The sequence below is a fragment of the Aspergillus affinis genome, assembly GCF_023601865.1.
Source record: "Aspergillus affinis strain CMG 70 chromosome Unknown NODE_53_length_213089_cov_87_399433, whole genome shotgun sequence".
Taxonomy (NCBI): Eukaryota; Fungi; Ascomycota; class Eurotiomycetes; order Eurotiales; family Aspergillaceae; genus Aspergillus; species Aspergillus affinis.
In genome coordinates, this window is record NW_026515834.1 from 194,206 (window position 1) to 213,089 (window position 18,884).

The 18,884-nt window shown below is 50.5% G+C and overlaps 8 protein-coding genes across 8 annotated transcripts; 4 read left to right on the forward strand and 4 right to left on the reverse strand.

Moving 5' to 3' along the window:
• Positions 1-339: 339 nt before the first annotated feature.
• On the forward strand, positions 340-2,535 carry KD926_008357 (ankyrin repeat domain-containing protein; the record flags this gene model as incomplete). Its single annotated transcript, XM_053101073.1, has 1 exon — positions 340-2,535. The coding sequence occupies one exon, from the start codon at positions 340-342 to the stop codon at positions 2,533-2,535; it is 2,196 nt and encodes a 731-aa protein (XP_052955381.1).
• A 349-nt stretch (positions 2,536-2,884) lies between these two features.
• On the forward strand, positions 2,885-3,514 carry KD926_008358 (NUDIX hydrolase; the record flags this gene model as incomplete). Its single annotated transcript, XM_053101074.1, has 1 exon — positions 2,885-3,514. The coding sequence occupies one exon, from the start codon at positions 2,885-2,887 to the stop codon at positions 3,512-3,514; it is 630 nt and encodes a 209-aa protein (XP_052955382.1).
• Positions 3,515-3,678: 164 nt separating this feature from the next.
• KD926_008359 (putative dipeptidase) lies at positions 3,679-5,172 on the reverse strand (the record flags this gene model as incomplete). The annotated part of the gene is made up of 3 exons (XM_053101075.1): positions 3,679-4,601; positions 4,655-4,867; positions 4,932-5,172. The coding sequence occupies 3 exons, from the start codon at positions 5,170-5,172 to the stop codon at positions 3,679-3,681; spliced, it is 1,377 nt and encodes a 458-aa protein (XP_052955383.1).
• A 713-nt stretch (positions 5,173-5,885) lies between these two features.
• Positions 5,886-6,368, reverse strand: KD926_008360 (uncharacterized protein; the record flags this gene model as incomplete). Its single annotated transcript, XM_053101076.1, has 1 exon — positions 5,886-6,368. One exon carries the CDS (start codon positions 6,366-6,368, stop codon positions 5,886-5,888), a length of 483 nt encoding a protein of 160 aa, XP_052955384.1.
• Positions 6,369-7,079: 711 nt separating this feature from the next.
• On the forward strand, positions 7,080-9,538 carry KD926_008361 (flavodoxin and radical SAM domain protein; the record flags this gene model as incomplete). Its single annotated transcript, XM_053101077.1, has 2 exons — positions 7,080-7,107; positions 7,182-9,538. The coding sequence occupies 2 exons, from the start codon at positions 7,080-7,082 to the stop codon at positions 9,536-9,538; spliced, it is 2,385 nt and encodes a 794-aa protein (XP_052955385.1).
• Positions 9,539-9,906: 368 nt separating this feature from the next.
• Positions 9,907-11,607, reverse strand: KD926_008362 (MFS general substrate transporter; the record flags this gene model as incomplete). Its single annotated transcript, XM_053101078.1, has 3 exons — positions 9,907-10,285; positions 10,353-11,333; positions 11,387-11,607. 3 exons carry the CDS (start codon positions 11,605-11,607, stop codon positions 9,907-9,909), a joined length of 1,581 nt encoding a protein of 526 aa, XP_052955386.1.
• An 879-nt stretch (positions 11,608-12,486) lies between these two features.
• On the reverse strand, positions 12,487-13,990 carry KD926_008363 (uncharacterized protein; the record flags this gene model as incomplete). The annotated part of the gene is made up of 3 exons (XM_053101079.1): positions 12,487-13,575; positions 13,637-13,788; positions 13,927-13,990. 3 exons carry the CDS (start codon positions 13,988-13,990, stop codon positions 12,487-12,489), a joined length of 1,305 nt encoding a protein of 434 aa, XP_052955387.1.
• A 594-nt stretch (positions 13,991-14,584) lies between these two features.
• On the forward strand, positions 14,585-16,109 carry KD926_008364 (uncharacterized protein; the record flags this gene model as incomplete). Its single annotated transcript, XM_053101080.1, has 2 exons — positions 14,585-14,935; positions 14,997-16,109. The coding sequence occupies 2 exons, from the start codon at positions 14,585-14,587 to the stop codon at positions 16,107-16,109; spliced, it is 1,464 nt and encodes a 487-aa protein (XP_052955388.1).
• Between the last annotated feature and the right edge of the window lie 2,775 nt (positions 16,110-18,884).

Here is an 18,884-nt window from a genome sequence, read left to right on the forward strand (position 1 = left end):
GGTCGCATAACTTTTATCAGTGTCCAGTCCAACCCCAGCCTCTCAACAACTTCAGCTGTCAAGATCTGTTCATTTCATTCCAATAGTTATTGCTAACGAATGGAATATGTTGTCAAGCCCAGACGTGGGAAAAGCTTCAATTCTGGCCCCCACCGGCTAAGCCTTAGTGACAACTGCAAGTGGCAGTCGACTTGCGAATCCTACACCGCAACAGGAAGAGCAAAGAACGAATTTCCATCTTGACTTTGAATTTGCCCCGTATTTCCACTCTTTATGTTACACTCAACAGTCAAAATGCGAGGGAATCTATAAACCAACACCACCAACATCCAACTAACAATGTCCGACTGCACCACCCAAGGCGACGGCGATCTCTACGGCCTGGGCGTTCGACTCGGTCTCTACCTGCAGTGGATCGCAGGGCTTCTTCTCCGAAACTGCAACGGCTCCTGGGAGACCATCTCGGCCGTGCGCATCGCCAACAACGTGCTGTGTTTCTCCCTAATCCTGACCCTGGTCATATACACAGCGGAAGGGTCCACCCTCTCGGTCGACTATCTCATAGTCTACTATCTCACCATCGCCCTCTTCTACTCCGAATCCTACAACCTGTTAGAAAAAGGCGAATCGTCCTCAACTAGCACCTGGACAGGGTATATCCTCCGCCCAGACGTGCCTCTCATCGCACAGAACCTGCTCTTCGCGTTCACCAGCTTCTTCGGCGCCTGGTTCTGGCTGACGGGGCTCCATAGAGCCTCAGCGCCCACTTGTATCGCGCAAGGCGCTCTCTTCGGAGCCTTTGAACTAAATGACACAACCTGGCGACCGTTCGCGACAACAATGGCCATAGTCACAGGACTGATATTCACCTTCTTTTTCATCGCACACACCGTGGAGTTACTCACAGGGACGGAAAAAGGCCCCGTGGCGCGCGCATTCGGTAACGCGGGCGTGATCGTGGCGGAGGCGTTCTTCGTCGGTTCCGGATCGCGATATAAGACGAAGAAACGGCATTCGGGCCTGCGATCACTCCTCCGGCCCCGGCTAGTGGCACCCTGGAACCGAAGGACCTACATGGAGCGGACATGTCTTGGGTTTTCGCTGAAGGCGGTGCATTGGGTTCTGATTAACCTGGCCGGACCGTTGGTAGCGATCATTTCGGCAGAAAAGATGCTAAGGGCGAATCAGTTGGAGATGGATGGGATTACGGAATCCACGGGACAGATGATCGCGTTGATCACGGGGATTAGCAGTACTTGTATTGCGCTGACGCAGGTGATCAAGGGTGCTTTTGGTGGGAAGGCGGATAGTATGGAGGATATTGTGTTGAGGGATGTGTATCGCAGGACGCAAATCTCGGAGAAGTCTTTGACGGGGCTTGATGCTCGGGCTGAAGATGATTCCACCTTTCGAATCCTAGTTGGCACTGAGGAAGAACAGTATTCACCGCGGGTGCTGAACACTTACGCGCCCAAGCTGCCGAAATCGTTGCTGGAGACTGCGAATGTCGTCCCGACACGCCAGAAAGATATTCGTCTGATCGACGCAGTAAAGCAGAATCAGGACAAAATAACAGAAGATCTGCTATCAGAAGGGATCGACCCTAACCTTCGCGATCAAGAAGGTCGAACAGCATTGCATTGGGCCGTGATTCAATCCCAGATATCAACCGTGGGGCTTCTTTGCTCCTGCAGCGAGACCGAAGTAAACTGCAGGGACATTCAATACGGAAGAACGCCGCTGGCATGGGCTGCTGCCGGTGGAAACACAGCCATAACCCGAGCTCTCCTCTTGAGAGACGAGACCGACGTGAATTCAGAAGATCGATACCGACAGACACCACTGACCGAGGCAGTCCGGAAAGGCAACACCGCGATCGCGGAGCTGCTCCTCTCGACAAAAGGCATGAATCCAGAGCCTTTCGACAGAGAAAACCGTACTCCGCTGTTCTGGGCAGCTAAGAGCGGAAACGAGGCAATGGCAAGGCTGCTGATTGAGAGAAACCCCGATCCAAACGCCCGAGATCGCCTAGGTCACACACCACTCTTCTGGGCTGCACGGTCGGGACAGACAGAAATGGTGCAGTTTTTGATCAGTCGACAGGCCAGAACCGACCCGAAGGATATTTTCGATCAGACTCCTCTTTTCTGGGCAGCGAAGAACGGACACGTAGCCGTTGTCGACTGTCTACTCCGACACGACGCGGCTGATCTAAATGGCATGGACAAGTATACGCGCACACCTCTCTGCTGGGCCTCGATGTATGGTCATGCAGCCGTAGTAGACCTCCTGCTGAAACGGCCGACTGTCGACCGAAATCCAAGAGACATGGACGGCCGTACGCCGCTCATCTGGGCTGGCACCAATGGCCACGAGGCTGTCATCGAGCGTCTGCTCAAAGAAACGGGCGATGCTGATTTTGAGGATTTGGAGACCAGAGACGAGTACGGACAGACAGCCTTGTCGATGGCTATGCAACGGGGCCACCAGGAGGCAGTGTATGCGCTTCTGCGACCTTTTGATCTTTTGATTTGATGTAATAGCATGTAGAGTAGAGTTATTCGGGAGATACTTTTAGACCTAGATAGAGAATATTAGCAGAACATAGATCCTTGTCAAGTGTTGGATACCGGGTAGTCAGTTTAATTTACTCCAAATTCCAAATGAAAGCTCTAATGACTTCCCCTAACCTCTTCTTTCAACTTCGACATACTTCATTCTGCATAAATACAAGCCCACAACGCCGTGGGTATAGTGATCCCCACGTGATACTATCCGTTTGTCGGTCCCTCCATGTTTTTCAGAGAAACTATCACGGAATTCATCCTTCCATCAACCATCTTCAATATCTTCATCACCACAATTCCAACAAGACTTATCCACCATGACCAGCCAACCCCCATCCCCTCTTCCGTCCAAATACAACCACTCTCCCCACCTCCACCAATACGCCCTTCCGCTCTCAACCTTCCGCACCTCCAATCCCCAATACACGCATTTCGTAGTCGGCGGCCTCATCTACTCATCTACATGCAACACCAACAATCCACCCACCAATTCACCCACCCAACAAAACCCACCAACATGGGTCCTCCTCCTCCAACGCTCCCAACACGACTCCCTCCCAGGCTTCTGGGAAGGACCCGGCGGTCTCTGCGAAGAAACAGACAATTCGATCCTCTCAGGAGCAGCGCGCGAAGTCTACGAAGAGAGCGGACTCCATGTATCGCGATTCGTGGATCTCATTGCAGTGGATGAATGGACGAGAGTGAAGAGCGACGAGGTGGTTCGGGCGGTGAAGTTTACGTTTCTGGTACAGGTGGAGGAGGAGGCGGAGGGAGTGGGGTGGGAGCAAAGGGTGAAGTTGGAGCCGGAGGAGCATGAAGAGTATGTTTGGGCGACAGAGGAGGAGGTCAAGCATGGGGTGGAGGGGAATGAGGGCAAATTGAAGTTTGTGGGTGATCAGGGGAGGACGTTGTTAAAGGGATTCGGGTTATTTGAGGGGAGGGTGTGATGGATTAGAGGTCTAGAGGATATTGTTTAGAAAGATCGCTGCCTTGGATTTAACTTATAGAGTGGTAACATTCTAGTTGGAAAGGGGTTTGTACATGAAAGACATGAAAGGAGCGATAATTCCGTGAGAATGAAGTTATCCATGTGTTGGATTTATTGGAATCGTTAGAACAAAGGTGGCAGATCATCCTCCGCCGGATGAACTCCCTTTGCCTGCAGCTCCAGTGCAACTTGATCAACTTCCTTCCACACTCGCAGCAGGTTACCTCCAGCCACCTTGGCGGCATCTTCGTCGCTGACACCGCGTCGCAGGAGCTCGCCGATCAAGTTGGGGAATTTGGAAACGTCCTCGAGACCCCGTGGCACGGTCGGGATGCCGTCGAAATCACTGCCTAGTCCGACATAATCAAAGCCGATATGGTTACCGATGTAGACGATGTGGTCCACCACATGTTCCAGAGTCGCATGGTCAGGATCGAACTCAGGGAGGCCGTTCGGATCCCTCGAGGCCGTGCAGGAAATGAAATCTGGAGAGAAGTTGACCATGACGATCGAGTTCCGGGTCTTAACCAGTTCCAGCACATCATCCGGAACATTCCTCGGATGCGGACAGACGGCGTAGGCAGAGCTGTGACTGAAAATCACCGGAGCCTGACTGCCAGACCAGCCGTCTTTGCCGCCGAGTACATCCCGCATCGTGTTCGCGCTAACATGAGCCAGGTCAACGATCATACCCAGGCGATTCATCTCCCCGATGAGCTCCTTGCCAGCATCACTGACCCCGTTCCACAAGGGATCCGCCACTTTTATGCCACCACCCGGAAGCTCGACGAGCGCCGCGTCGGCATAGCGGTTGTGACAATTATGAGTGAGCGTAGCGTAGGAAACGCCGCGGTCATAGAAGTGACGCAGATGGGCCAGCGAGTTTCCGATCGAGTGCAATCCCTCAATACCCATCGGCGAGATGATCTTTCCATCCCGGAAGACCTGCAGGGCCGTGGTGCCGTTGGGTGGCTCGGAGAAGGTGTCCGGATAGGCCTGTTGCAGGCGCGACATCACGTCCACCTGCTCGATCGTCTGACGTATACCTTGTTTTGAGGTTAGATACAAGAAACTGACAGCAATATGGAGGTACACTTACTCAATGCGTAATTCTCGTCCGAGAAATCGCTCCAGTTCTTGGGACACTGCACGAACACGCTCCAGAAGGTGCCGCCGACGCGGCCTTCCTGCAACCGCGGAATATCAACATGCCCGGAGAGATTTCCCTGAGTAAACGGGACCGTGAAGTTCTCCCGATAGATATGATTTCCGAAAGATGCTCTGATGAAGATGGGAAGATCATCATGGCCATCTAAGCATGACTCAGTATTCCTGAAGGCCGACAACGAATAAACACCACACGCGCGATGACCTACCGATCAACGGAGTCCCCGATAAGATTTTCTCTACCCGTTCTTCGATGGACGGAGGATCCTTCAATTTCAGAGCATTGGTCGCAGTGACAAAGAATGCCGCCAGAGAGAAGCTGAGGAGAAGGACCCAGATTTTATGTTGCAAAGACGGTTTCAGCGAGGAATGGGGCGCCTCAACTTCGGTCTTGCGAGAACTAGACGAAGGAGGATACCCTCCGGGTAGGAGGTGCTCTTGTTTCTCCATTGTCGGGAATGGGTTGGATATGATGGCTAGAGTGGAGGAGGGTGTGACAGGATATATAACGGGAGTGAAGATGAAAATGTGGAGGCTGGGATCCGGAAGGATGAGGGATGGTGTCACCTCGCGTTATCGCACCTGCCTCGAGTGCAAAAAAGTATGATACTATCAGGATTTATCTAGAAAATTAGGTGTACCCTTCTAGAAAAAAAATAGAGAATGTCTTGGGTATAATTGGATTTGTAGCGTAGAGAGATTATCGTAGCGTTACATCGAGTCTGTTATAGTGTGCTGATTAATCCACACAGTCTTTGGAGATTTCGGTATAACCAAGATGACCAAGACATCCAGTCATTCAGAAAATGATAAAAAACACTGATATTGATTTGACTAGCCAGGCCGAGGTAAAAAAAGCATGGAATTAATTCCTATTGCGACCAAGCGAAATGCTGGAGAATATGGCGACCCAGCCGTTATGCGAATGGGCTGCTCGGAAGCGTTTGTGTATGACAAGATTCTGCAGTAGATACCAGTGTTTGAGAATGAAAGAAATTTGAAAACTATGAGCTATGACCGGATACGTAGCTGGTCAGTCCGTCATGAGAGATAAGAAAGCCATGAATTTCAAGATACCATCATGTTAACCACGTAGCCAGAGTCACGAATTAGCCCAACTAAGAAACAAAAGGCACATAGCTCCAAAGGTATCCAATCCGTGTCTAGCTGCCCTCCTGGCGAAGGAGAAGCCCCCTCGACTCGAGAGTTGGGATGGCACTCTCCATCGTCCACTCGGTGCACTTCACCAAAGGCTTCCTAGGTTCTCCAGGGCGATAGAAAGTCAACGGATCTTTTGTCTTGAACGGTTCCGTTCTCATGGTGCTCAAATTAAATGCCTTTTGCTGAGGCGGTGCGGGCAGACTTCCGAGCACTTGATTCCATTGATCAGGATGGCTAGCGGTCGGCGTGACGCCTAACTTCTGACTCGAACGAAAGTCCTCCGAGCAGGTTGGATCATCAGCAGGCGCTGGGAAATAATACATTCCATCCGAGGCAGTGACATCGCCGGTCACTTGGTGAATGGTGCCGCTGCCATCTTCGCTGGTCTGGACAAAGATGGTCGTATGCTGTCGCTCGCCGGGGATGTCGGGGTCCTGGATACCGAGGTGGAACTTGACGAGGAAGACTTGATAGTCCTGGCACATTTCGACCGGATGAAAGGTTCAGAAGAAGTGGCTTGAGATTTCTCAGTACGGAGAATTATCCATGAGGATCTTGGTAAGATGTGATGTGTCAATCAACTACACAGAAGTAACTAGGTCTCTGGGCCAAGCGCTTAGAGAGCGCTGCATGCATGTTTGATCAGCCATTGTTCTTGAATCGTGTGAATGTGTAACCGAATGACGTTAGTCATGGAAGATGTTAAGAATTCATTCTATAGGAAAAACAGGAAAATGTAAAGTAGATAAAATGAAGACGATAATACAAAAATAAAAAAGACGAGAGCGGATGAGTCAGCAACAGCTAGTCTTGGCGGTCTTGGCAAGAACCGATGCGGGAGCCAATCAGCGCGGAGATTTTAAACCGCAAAAATCCCTGTGGTGGCTTAGTCAGCGCCATATCAATCCGCGGTCTTTTGACTGCCGAAATGCTTCAACTTCGACCTCTCCCTCGACGGTTTCATTACGGTCGCTGATAGTGTTGGACTATCTTGGATATTGACCTCCCGGCGCATTAACGCCCCCTGTGCTTAGACACGGCAGCTGCATTCCACCAAGGTCCCAGGAACGGTGTCTGCGATGCCTCACAGGGCTCCCCTCCATTGCCCCTCTTGAATTTCGACCGCGCTTCATACGCGCTCATATATCTTCTTTGCCCCTTAAAAATATTAAGCGACCGACTGAAGTTTACTCATAATGATGGAAACGTGGTCTTTGACCGAAGGTATACTTTCCAACGATCGGTGTTGGCTTATAGTCCATTGGTACTCAGTAGCTAACTCATGACCTGAACTTTAGGTCTATTGACCTTCTGGCACTCGTACCGTATCCATTTATTCGTGGCCCTATTCGCTATCTTTATCGTCGCTCGAGTCTATCGCACCGTCCAACCTAAATCGAAAACTGCCTCCGCCTCGTCAATTCCGTCCTCGCCCCGCAGCCAGTCCCCCGGAAAAGCTGAGAAAGAGAAGCTCGGAGACACGAAACCGCAGACGACGGAGAAGAAGGACATCCAGGCTCTTGCGAACAATGAGACATCTAAGAAACCTGCCTCTGGCCCTAAGAGGGTGTCTGGAAAGAAACCACTGAAGGTTGCGGGAAGACGTGGAGGATCGGATCAGGGAACGCCTTTGTCCTTCATTCAGCCCATCGTCTTCTATGCCTCGTTGACTGCCACCACCGAGAGATATGCCCAGGTGTTGATGGAGGATCTGCGTGCTGCTGCGCAAAAACAGGCCGATCCCGAGAATCGCGAGCGCGGTATCCTTCCGCCTAAGCTGGAGGACTTGTCTTACATTGACTTCGACGACTACTTTACGACGGCCCCCAAGCCTCCCGCAAACTCCCCGGGAACTCGCTACCTGTACTGCTTGTTGATTCCGACTTATAACATCGATACTGTTCTCAACACCTTCCTGGGCCACCTGGAGGAGACTCACCACGATTTCCGCATCGACACCGGCTCGTTGTCGACCTTGGCCGGCTTCTCCGTCTTCGGATTCGGTGACAAGGAAGGTTGGCCCACGGAAGAGGAAGGCTTCTGCTCTCAGGCTAAGGAGCTCGACCGATGGATGGCCAAACTCACCGGTCGGAAGCGGGCTTATCCTCTCGGCTTGGGTGATGTAAAGAGCGACGCCGAGTCTGCGCTGAAAGAGTGGTCGCAGGGATTGCAGGACATTTTGTCCGATATTCTGAAAAACGGCAGTCTGGGCGAAGGTGTTCCCGGCAGTGGCGACGCCCTGGAGAGTGACGAAGAGGACGTGGACGATTTCTCGGACGAGGGCAAGCCGAAGAGCCGGAAGAAGGCCCAGACCGTGGTGGACCTGGAAGATATCAAAATGTCTGCGGACTCTCAAGGAGGATCGGGCTCACCCATTCCTGTTGACTTCACCACTGGCGGCAAAGATCCCGCGCCGAATAGCCAATCGACTGGAAAAGAAATGGTTCCCAAGACGTCGCCCACTTACGCCGCGTTGACGAAGCAGGGCTATACGATTGTGGGCTCGCACTCCGGCGTGAAGATTTGCCGTTGGACCAAGTCTGCCCTACGTGGCCGCGGTTCGTGCTACAAGTATTCTTTCTATGGTATTCGATCTCATCTTTGTATGGAGGCGACCCCGTCGCTCTCCTGCAGCAACAAGTGTATTTTCTGCTGGCGACACGGCACCAATCCCGTCGGAACCACCTGGCGCTGGAAGGTGGATTCTCCCGAGCTCATTTTCCAAGGTGTGAAAGAAGGCCACTACAAGAAGATCAAGATGATGCGTGGTGTGCCTGGTGTCCGCGCTGAGAGATTTGCGGAGGCCATGCGTATCCGTCACTGTGCCCTCAGTCTGGTCGGCGAGCCCATCTTCTACCCGCACATCAACGCGTTCCTGGAGATGTTGCACGCGGAACACATTTCCAGTTTCCTCGTGTGTAACGCCCAGCACCCGGATCAGCTGGAGAACCTGAAGCGTGTCACGCAACTGTACGTGTCCATCGATGCAAGCAACCGAGAGAGTCTGCGTAAGATCGATCGCCCCTTGCACCGCGATTTCTGGGAGCGATTCCAGCGCTGCCTGGACATCTTGCGCGAAAAGCGTCACGTGCAGCGCACCGTTTTCCGTCTCACGTTGGTCAAGGGCTTTAACGTCGACGACGAAGTCATCGGATACGCCAACCTCGTTGAGAAGGCGTTGCCGTGCTTTGTCGAGATCAAGGGTGTAACGTACTGTGGCACCAGCACCAGCGCCGGTGCCGGTCTGACCATGCAGAACGTTCCCTTCTACGAAGAGATTGCCGCCTTCGTTGTTGCCCTCAACAAGGAACTGGAACGCCGTGGTCTCAATTACGGCATTGCTGCAGAGCACGCACACAGTTGCTGCGTGTTGATTGCGTCGGAGCGATTCCACGTTAATGGTAAGTGGCACTCTCGCATCGACTATGATCGCTTCTTCGAGTTGCTCGAGAAAGAGAAGGCCGATGGTACCTCTTTCACCCCTGAGGATTACATGAGAGAGACCGAGGAATGGGCCCAATGGGGTAATGGTGGTTTTGACCCGAACGACGAGCGAGTTTATAAGAAGGGTAAAAACAAGGCTATTCAGCCTGCTGAGCCTGCCGAGCCTGCCGAGCCTGCTAAGACCGAGCCTGCCGAGGCTCTAGATTCCTAATCTTTCATCGACCGACACATACATCAAACTTGGTTATACAACCGATTATTATGATTTTATGGAAAGGACTTTGGCGTCTAAAATGTGCGGTCATTAGCATTGGCGATTGGAAGCGCTTGACGCTATTATAAAATTGAAGTTGGTTTTGGCAGTCTGAAGCCTTGGACCAGCCCAGCCACTCTCATGATGTGAACCCAAAACTATCCTTATGTTATAAACAACCCCTGCAATGCTTCAAATGCTATTCTGCATACGGCGAAAAAGAAACGCAAAAAATTATGTATATACAGCCTTGAATTCACGATACCTTTTTTTGTTCTTTTGGATATTTGGATGATCTGATATCACGCGTTCCTATCTCACCCTCATCAAGCAGAGTCTGTCCTCTCTTCAACCCAGCCCTTAAACTTCCTCGTGGACAGCTCCATCTCAAACATCCTATCAATCTCCATGGGTCTTCGATCTTTCATCTCCGGAACAAATAACCACGTGCCCACTAGCGCCAGGACGCAAAAGCCCGTATACACGAACCCCGTTTTCGCACGCAGCGCGCCCTCGTCGGGGTTGAAAATGTAGGGCAACACGAGCCCGAAGATGCCGTTGGAGAGGCCATTCACTAACCATCCTAGACCCTGCGTTTTGGAACGCAGACACAGCGCCGAGGTTTCGGCTGCCACGACGTACGAGGCGGGCCAGGTGCTGAGACCACAGATCATTATCACCAGCATGAGGGTTACGGCGGACCACCTGCCCACGAAGATCAGTTATCAGCGCTCGAAGAGACGAATGTGAGAGCGAGGACAAGAGAACGTACCAGACTGTAACTATCCCTTGAAAGCAACCGAGGATGCCCATTCCCGTCCAGAGGATCGTTGAGATGAACAGGCCAAACAGAAGGAGAGGCACGCGGCCGAATCTCGTCAACGTCCACATACTGACTATATTAGCGACCAGACCCAGCGCGATGCCGACTTGCAGGAAAAGGAGACTATTAGTCGCATCCATGCCCACGGTTTGCAGGAAATAGCTCGATTTAGCCAACAGCGTCAGCCCAAACAGCTGCGGGACAAGATTCGCGAACAAGACGATCATCGTGCGCCGACGGTTCACGCCCCGGAAACAATCAATATATCCCGTTGCAGCAGCCTGGTCTCCTGACATCTCTCTCTCCAACTGAAGTGACAGACGCAGCTGCTCGACGCTGGCGTCCGAGTCCACGGCGGACGAATCCAGCCGACGCTGCGCTTTGCACGCATCATCAATTTGATCTCGTCTTACAAGATACGTCGGACTCTCGGGCAGAAACACGGCCACGAGCAACGGAATCGCCGAGAACGGCCACTGTGAGATAATACACCTCAGGTAACCGCTCGGGCCAGGGACATCCAGGGATGTAAACACAACGACGCTACCAATTAACTGACCTAGAAGCATGAAGAGCGGAAAAAACGCCAATATGGGACCGCGCAGCATAGGCGGCAGGACCTCGGACATGTATGTCTGCGTCGTGCACATAATCATATTCACGGCGAAGCCCTGTATGATTTTCGCCACCAAGAAAACAGACCGTCGGGCGTCGATGCCGTCGGGGAGGTTCGAGACGTAAGCTACTGCGACGCCGATGGCGGAGATAATGCTTGCGAGGGCGAGGGCAAACCGACGACCGGTTCGATCCTGGACAAAGCCTGCGAGGAGGGAACCGAAGATTCCGCCGATAGGGTTGCCGACGTTCCAGAGACCGAGCCAGAGGGAGGGGATGATCAGGCTGCCGTTCAGTTTGCGACCGAAGTCTCGTCTACCGGGGTTAGAATGGATCCCAGATAATGATTGTGAGGGATAGATGCGTACTGAAATTCAGGCATCGACGAGACATTGCCCACGATGACGAGGTCATATCCATATAGAAGGATTCCGAATGTCAAAGCAAGACAATATGCAGCTACTCTTGGGGACTGTTTGACCGAGGACAATAGCGACTGCTTCTCAGTCACTTCAGAGGAAGGCGGAACAGACGAGATACTTTCATCTTGCTCGACCGATAACTTCGATTTATGGTCTGCGTCATTCATAGTTTGTTCTATCTCAGTCGACTGGGAGAAAATCCGTTCATCAAACCCCTCTACTCTACACTTCAAGTTGGCGAAACTGGAAAACAGGCACAGAAATAACCCATCCGCGCCCAACCAGCCAAGACAAAAGGTGTTATCTATGCAACGACGCAAAAACAGGACGAGACATGCAGGTTTGTCTAACCGACCCAACCGACCAATCTGTACGACTACGATGAATCCACAATTCAAGTCCCAAGAACGATCGTTTCGGGGATCGTCCCCCACTCTGTCCGCTGGTTGGCAGAGGCTATTCTTCGTAGGCGGGGTTCTGAAGATCAGGGATATTCCCCGCAAGATGGACCTGTTGCCGATGTGACCATTCATGAGTGAGAATTTAGGCGAGGTAAGTAGAAGCCTAATTGTGACGGTATCTAAGAGGCAGAAATTCATGGCGAAGAACGTGCTGCCTCGGCTGATAACTGCTGTAGAAACTCTAGTCGCACGGCAGTTATGATTCAAGGATGAAGAATGCCGTGTGATGTGTTGTTCAACGCTTAGATCCAACTCAAAAGATTATCAGCTAGAAATCTTAATGGAATTGGGAAACGGCCTAGGAGTCAATGATGACATCTGTAGTGCACAGACCGTGATTACACAGCCCGCATTACTTGGTCTGTATAACAATCACGAGCATAATGGGAATTTGATTGTCATGCAAGCTGACCGGAGAAAACTTTCGCCTTATAATTTCAACATTCATATGTTGTTCGCTACACGGTGCTTTGAGTTACATGTTGTCTCACTAAGCACATGTCTACGTGAGGCCTGAATCACTTCGAAAATGGCATAATTACCCAAATGATAAGGCATTCGATCTCATCATATGGGATGGACAAACTAGTTCATTTTCATCACGACACTACCCATCTTCCAAGCATCTCCCATAGCCATGTTGGTCGTTCGGTTGGCTGAGACTCCAACCCTCCACGCCCCTAATGCCGCAAATTCACCATGCATGCTGTGATATGTGCCCACCCGCTGCACTGGCTGGACCCCGGCCTCCTCATTTAGGAACATGTTCCCTTCGGCCTGATCTACAACAGGCTGAATGACGTACACTGTCCGATTAGGGATTGTTATTTCTGGCTTCTTCATATCGGCAAGGATAGCCTCCCACTCGGAGATGCTCAAGTCTTCGCCAAAAGCGATACCTTGTCCGCGGCCCGACCGGATGGGCTTGAGAATAAAATCATCCTTGGACACCTTTCCTTGATAATATGAATCGCTGAGCTCCTGTAGCTCTTTTGATCCAGGGAGGATAGTGAAAATAGCATGTTCCCGCAACATGTCAGCCTGTCTTCGTGACAAGACACGATGCTTATTCACTAGGTCGTTTAATTCCTGGTGCAGGATCCCCAAGATCCGTTTATCATGAATCAAAAACATCGACCGAATGTCGTTGCTGCTAAGAAACGCTAGCTGTCGCTGCATCTCGGGAGAGAGAGACGCCAATTCCCGAGTAAACAGGCGGAGTGCCACCTGTTGAATGTCCTCCATATCGGCAGATTGGAGTTTATACCCAGTCGGCGAGGTCTTATCAGATACGAGACGCAGGTCGTCAGGTTTCAAAAGTCGTGGATTCAAATCGCCCAGAAATCTCATAAGGCTTTCGACCATCGGGTGATTTTCCTCATTCTGAACAAAGTGAAGAGATCGCGCTTGCGTTGAGTGAAACAGCGCAGTCAGACGGCTCAACATGTGCTCAGGGTCTCCAGCTACTCCAAGATCAGGGGGCTTGATCTTTGAATCATCCAGAGACTTATAGATCAATGCGGTCAAATCGATGCCGTTGGATGGGAACCGGGAATTGATTTCGCAGACTTGGAATCCGTCCTTATCCCTGGGAAGCAGGAAGTCGGGTCGCCAATTCCCCTGATGGCCTTCGTATGCGGGAAATAGTTTCTTTTCGGTGAGTTCGTGTATCCACTATTCCAGTCGTTAGAGGACTTGAAGCCTACTCGAATTAAGGGGGTAACCAGTTCAATACCCTCAGAATGTCCTCTTCATTTCTTTCGAGCGGCATGCGCGATGGCAAGTCCGACTCGTCGACAACCCAACGTTGCACAATATTTGTCAACGCAGTTGCAAGTGCAACATGGAACTCCTTCAGCGAAGATATAAACCTATTGGGAACCAGCACTGGATGTGGACACATATATTTCAGAGAATATGGAAGTATATGCTCCCCTCCCAGGTGGTGGATGAGAGCCGTATGGTAGGTCTCTTCACAGTGCCTTCTTTCGTCATACGACAAATCTTCTGGCGAAGATAGCTTACCAGCCTTTCTCGAGGCCGCCAAACAGATCTGGGGCATGCGGAGGAACGGATCGATGTTGGCCATGGTAGATTCACATCCACGTTAATGGGCTGAGCAGAGGAAACGGCACCGAATCCGAATGGGAAGCGAGCATATTGGCTCTAGCTCTGTTATATTCGATTGCGACGGTTCTTCTCAGAGGTAATCTGGCGGGAAAAGTTTTGGACGCATTCAGCAACTGTCATGTTCAGTCCGTCCGGGGTTCTGGAAGAAAGGGATGGATGACACCTTGACCCATTCTCGACCCGCCGTTTCGGGAAGAATCCAGCATACTCGCCTTCATGCCAAACGGATCCACCGAATCATGGTCTATTGGTTACAAACTTACAATTACGAGCCAATCTAAGTTAGAGTGAGCGAGGGATGAGACCGCCGCCACTGATTGGGCGTCTATGAGCAGTTCAGACAGTACGACGTCGCATGCGGTAGAGATTCAAAGATGTTGCCGTGGACTGTATCTCCTCTAACTTTATGTCATGCAACTTAAAATGTTTGACACAAATGCGGAAGGCATGAAACCGACTTTAAATTTCTCTTAACCTCCTATGACGCTGCTGTTGTCTCTCGAAACATATCGCTGCTCGTCAATGTCGTGACAGTCTCCCGCAAACCCTCAAAATGGGCAGCCTTCCCAATCGGCCTAATCACGAGCAAGTCTGTTGGTCAGTCATCGATGCCACTGGGCAGCCAATGCCTGCAATTGACACCAACAAGGAAGATCGAAGCCATGAGGCCGAAGCTTATCGCAAACTCATTCCCCCCATCGATCAGCCTGGGTATAGCCCAAGGCACGAGGCCCTGTCGCCTCATCCAATATTAACCGATTCGAAGTTTATTCTGGATGTGGAGTGTTTTCACGGCGCGCTCGTCAAGGCTGTCGTGAATATTGTCGATCGATGGTGGACAGACACTAATGCCGATTTTCCGGCCAGAATGCCCCTGGAAGCTCCCGTGGAAGCAGCGCTACAGGTGAGCGACGTTGCTTCGCGTTTCTAACACCGAGACCTGGTCATGTTAATCGATAATGTAGTGGCTAGATGAACAAAGTCGGAGTCAAAAGTTGCCGCCGTTCAAAGACCGTCTCGGAAACTGGAGACCTGATTTTCTTGTTACTGAAAATGACAGCGCCATGGGTCTTGAATTTCAAATTTGTGAGATCAACAGCCGCACGCCCGACAATGTAGTCGTCCACAGCGCACACAAACACCGTATTATGCGCCAGTTAATAAGGTCGAGCCCTGCCCTGAAACCAGCAGGCGACTTCGACAATTGGGTAGAAAACTTACTCGGTTTGTTTCGGATAGACCTACCGGTCCATATTCTCCGAGAAAGAGATCAACTCGATCGACAGGAATTCGTGAAGACGGTGAAACTTGGAACTGGATTCTGCCCCCGAATTGTGAATATAGACGATCTACAGCTGAGATCCGACAAGACTTCTGTCACGGGCTATTCTCTCTATTACCGAGGACAGGACCCGCTTGAAAAGATTCATCAAATAGTCTCGACGTTATTCCCGGATGAGTTCAGTCTTCTTTCACAAGATATGCTTCGGCAGCTGGCGACGGTGGCTGTGAACGATCTGAGAATATCACTACTAGTGAACGACCAACGATTCCTAGGCATTATTTTACAAGAGCTCGACGCGCTTGTGAATAAACACAATATCCTGAACGCAGACCAAGCCAAAACCCTCCAAGAAGGCATAGTCCCCACACTCCTACCAGGATCCCCAGAACTCAAGAACTGGATGCGGACCTACAAACAAAGCGAAGTGAGCAAAGACGACTACATCCTCAAAGCAGCTCGCCAAAGTCGCGGTAAGGGTCATCTCCTCGGAGCGGACTTATCTCCGCAAGAATGGGCGGCTATCATGCTGGATATGCAAGATCCGAGCATCCGACCAGACGTTACATCCTACGTGCTCCAGCCATTTGCACGACAAGTTGAATTCGATCTCATCGGCGACGAGGATCAAATTGCCCATGGGAGTCTGATGGTTGGCTGTTATTATACTACCAATGGTTGTTTTCTTGGCCTTGGGCCCTGGCGCTCAAGTACGGGCAAGATCTGTAATGTCTATAGCGGCGGTGTGTGTGTGGGACTGTATTCTGTTACTCAGGCGGGTGTGAATGGGCAATAGCCTTGATTAGAAAAGATTTGGTGATTCAGATCACTTATGTTCCCTTAAAATATCTATCGGAGGAGTGAATCGAATGGACATGGATCAAAAGCTATGGATTCAATACGCCTTTATCGAACAGATCTCGATCCAACAGGTCCAAAGAATTGGTCTCGAGAAACTCGTTAAACAGGAACCTACGAGCATATAGTCAAGTAGTCCTCTACAATGACTATGTAGAAAACATACGAGGTAGAAAACTAGTACCAGTTAAAGAAAAGTATAATAGAATAACACAAGTTCTATAGTCGAAGGACGGAATTATGATTCTCCTCTATAAGGCCCGAGACATGGCAGCCCGCTGTAATAGAATATCTTGGATAGAGTCTTCTAGGAGAGGTAAGTGAACAGCACTGAACATAACCCCTAGAAGTCATAGTAGGTCAGTTGAAGCCTCATTTCGAGCAGCGGCGCCAGGGTTCGCCACTTGACTTTTTATTCTTCCACCTAGCGCGCACCCTTCCAAGCACTATCAGGCAAACTCCAACAGAACGACATCATATGTTCTAGAAAATCTAGTTCCGAACCATAAACCAGTATTGTTCCTCCAACCTCAACGCCATGTTTGAGGAGAATCTCAACTATGCCCTTGCGTATTTGCTTATCGCGCGAAAGACGAGGGTACCCTCAGATGGGTCGTCGGTCCTAGAAAGCAGCTCAGGATGTTTCTCGAGGAGATTTTTGAGAAATTCTATCCCCTCATCGTCAACTTCGTCGAGATATAACCGCCCACACACTGCCAACGTCTCCCACCAGCCCAGAATCGTCAATTTCGCTCCTATACCTTCATTGATTTTGAATCCATTTTGAAGCCAAAATTCCAGAAGTTCCATTTTATCAGATCTCTTCGTAATACAGCTCAAGTCGCCTAGGTCTTGCACCGGACAGCCAGTCCTCAATAGTAGAGACAGTATATCAAGTTCCTCGGGATAACAGTTGTAGATGTAAAAGGGATCGCGGTCGAATTTGAAGTTTGAACACCACCCAGAAGTGGCAGCATACGCTACTGGCGTCGGATGCAAATTCTGAACAATCTCAGATAATGGCCACTTTCGCAATTCCAGGCTCAGATCCACCTTATGCTCCAACAGAATGTTGATGGCGTCGAACCGGTTGTTCTAGATCGCCGTACCCAGTAGGTGAACGTCGCCGGTGCCCATGGTGTCAGGGTCTGTCCCTGTGTTTAAGAAAGCCCAATGCGAGCCAAGGCGATTCTCGATAACAGCCATCTCGATATAAGATTTGGACGGACTTGGAAAGGTACAATAACCTCGAAAACACTCCTCCTTCTCGGGACACCGCGGTGCCCGCTCCGTGGGAAGTAAAGCATAATGTGTCGCTAACTGCTGAGTAGTGGTTTTCAAAATGTTGTAGAAGTCCTTGCAGGTCGCTGACAGTCTGCTGACACTAACATGATCCACGAAATCGACACATTCCAATATAAGCTCTACCGGGAGCTTCTGAATGCCCGAGGAAGACATTGCGAGACCAATGTATTGAGTATCGACGGATCATAAATTATTAGAAAAAGGATAAGCATACAGCCTATAGAGGGGGCACATCTCCTTTTAAATCTTGACCCCACTAGTTTCATCTCAGGTACTTTCAAGCGAGCATAGATAAAATGAGAGACCTCCCGGTGAGCTGCGTTGTAGGTAAAGAAGTTCCCAAATTGATTGAATTTGGAATTGTTTGTTCTAGTTTATACTTCCCAGCAAAGTTTCTCCAACCTCCTTTGGGCTAGATGTAGACAGACAATCCCATTGACCACCGTGCGATGACCCGGGTAAGATCAAGACAAAGCCCGAAATTGAGAGACCAGAATGAAAGAATTGATGAGAAACAAAGAGTAAGACCATCATGCTCAGTCTAGCGCATTAACAATGAAATGTGACAGATCCTACTCTCTTCTTTCAACCCGGAGCATTCTTCAAGAACGAAAGATTAAGTAATTGTCAGGATATAGCCCTCTCTCTGAACAAGCCAGCGGTAACTTGCTGCTGGCGACGGACGGATATCATCCCTTGCTTGGTGAACGCATTCTTGCACCAGGCTGCGGCTCCGGTGTTCTGACCGCCGAGGGCAGGCGTGTAGGATCCAGGGATAACTTCCAACTAGACTGAACACGAACATCTATCTTACACGAATCAAAATTGCCCTTTGCTTACGAACATACATACTGTTTACTTAACTGTGTACACAGGACCTAGCTGGTGATACCAACAGTAATGAATGAAATCCTTATAGGCGGGAATTTAATTCGCACAGGTCACATCTTGCCACGTTAATCTCTTCCTCGTCTCTCTCGTCGTCTGTGATCTCGAAACCACCATCCTCAATATCAATTCCAGTTCTAGTAGAGTTGTCTTCTGACATATCCACAGCCAGGTCAATAGAGGTAGGAGTCGCAGCTCGTCGTGGGTAGAGAAAAGGTCTCTACCTATGGCCAGCGCAGGAGACCTCTCATCCTGCACGGCAGGATCAGAGGGACCGCCGTTGTCAAGGGTGATGATAGGGCCAGAGTACTCCCGAAGGAGCGAACGAGAGGGCCGGGGGACGACCACGGGGGGGGACGTGGGCGCAGGGGGCGCAGCAACACTCGCAGAACGACCGCTGATCCGGGGACCTCAGCATGGGTAGAATTGCGAACTTAGTTTTTCTACTACTACTACTACTACTACTACTACTACTACTACTACTACTACTACTACTACTACTACTACTACTACTACTACT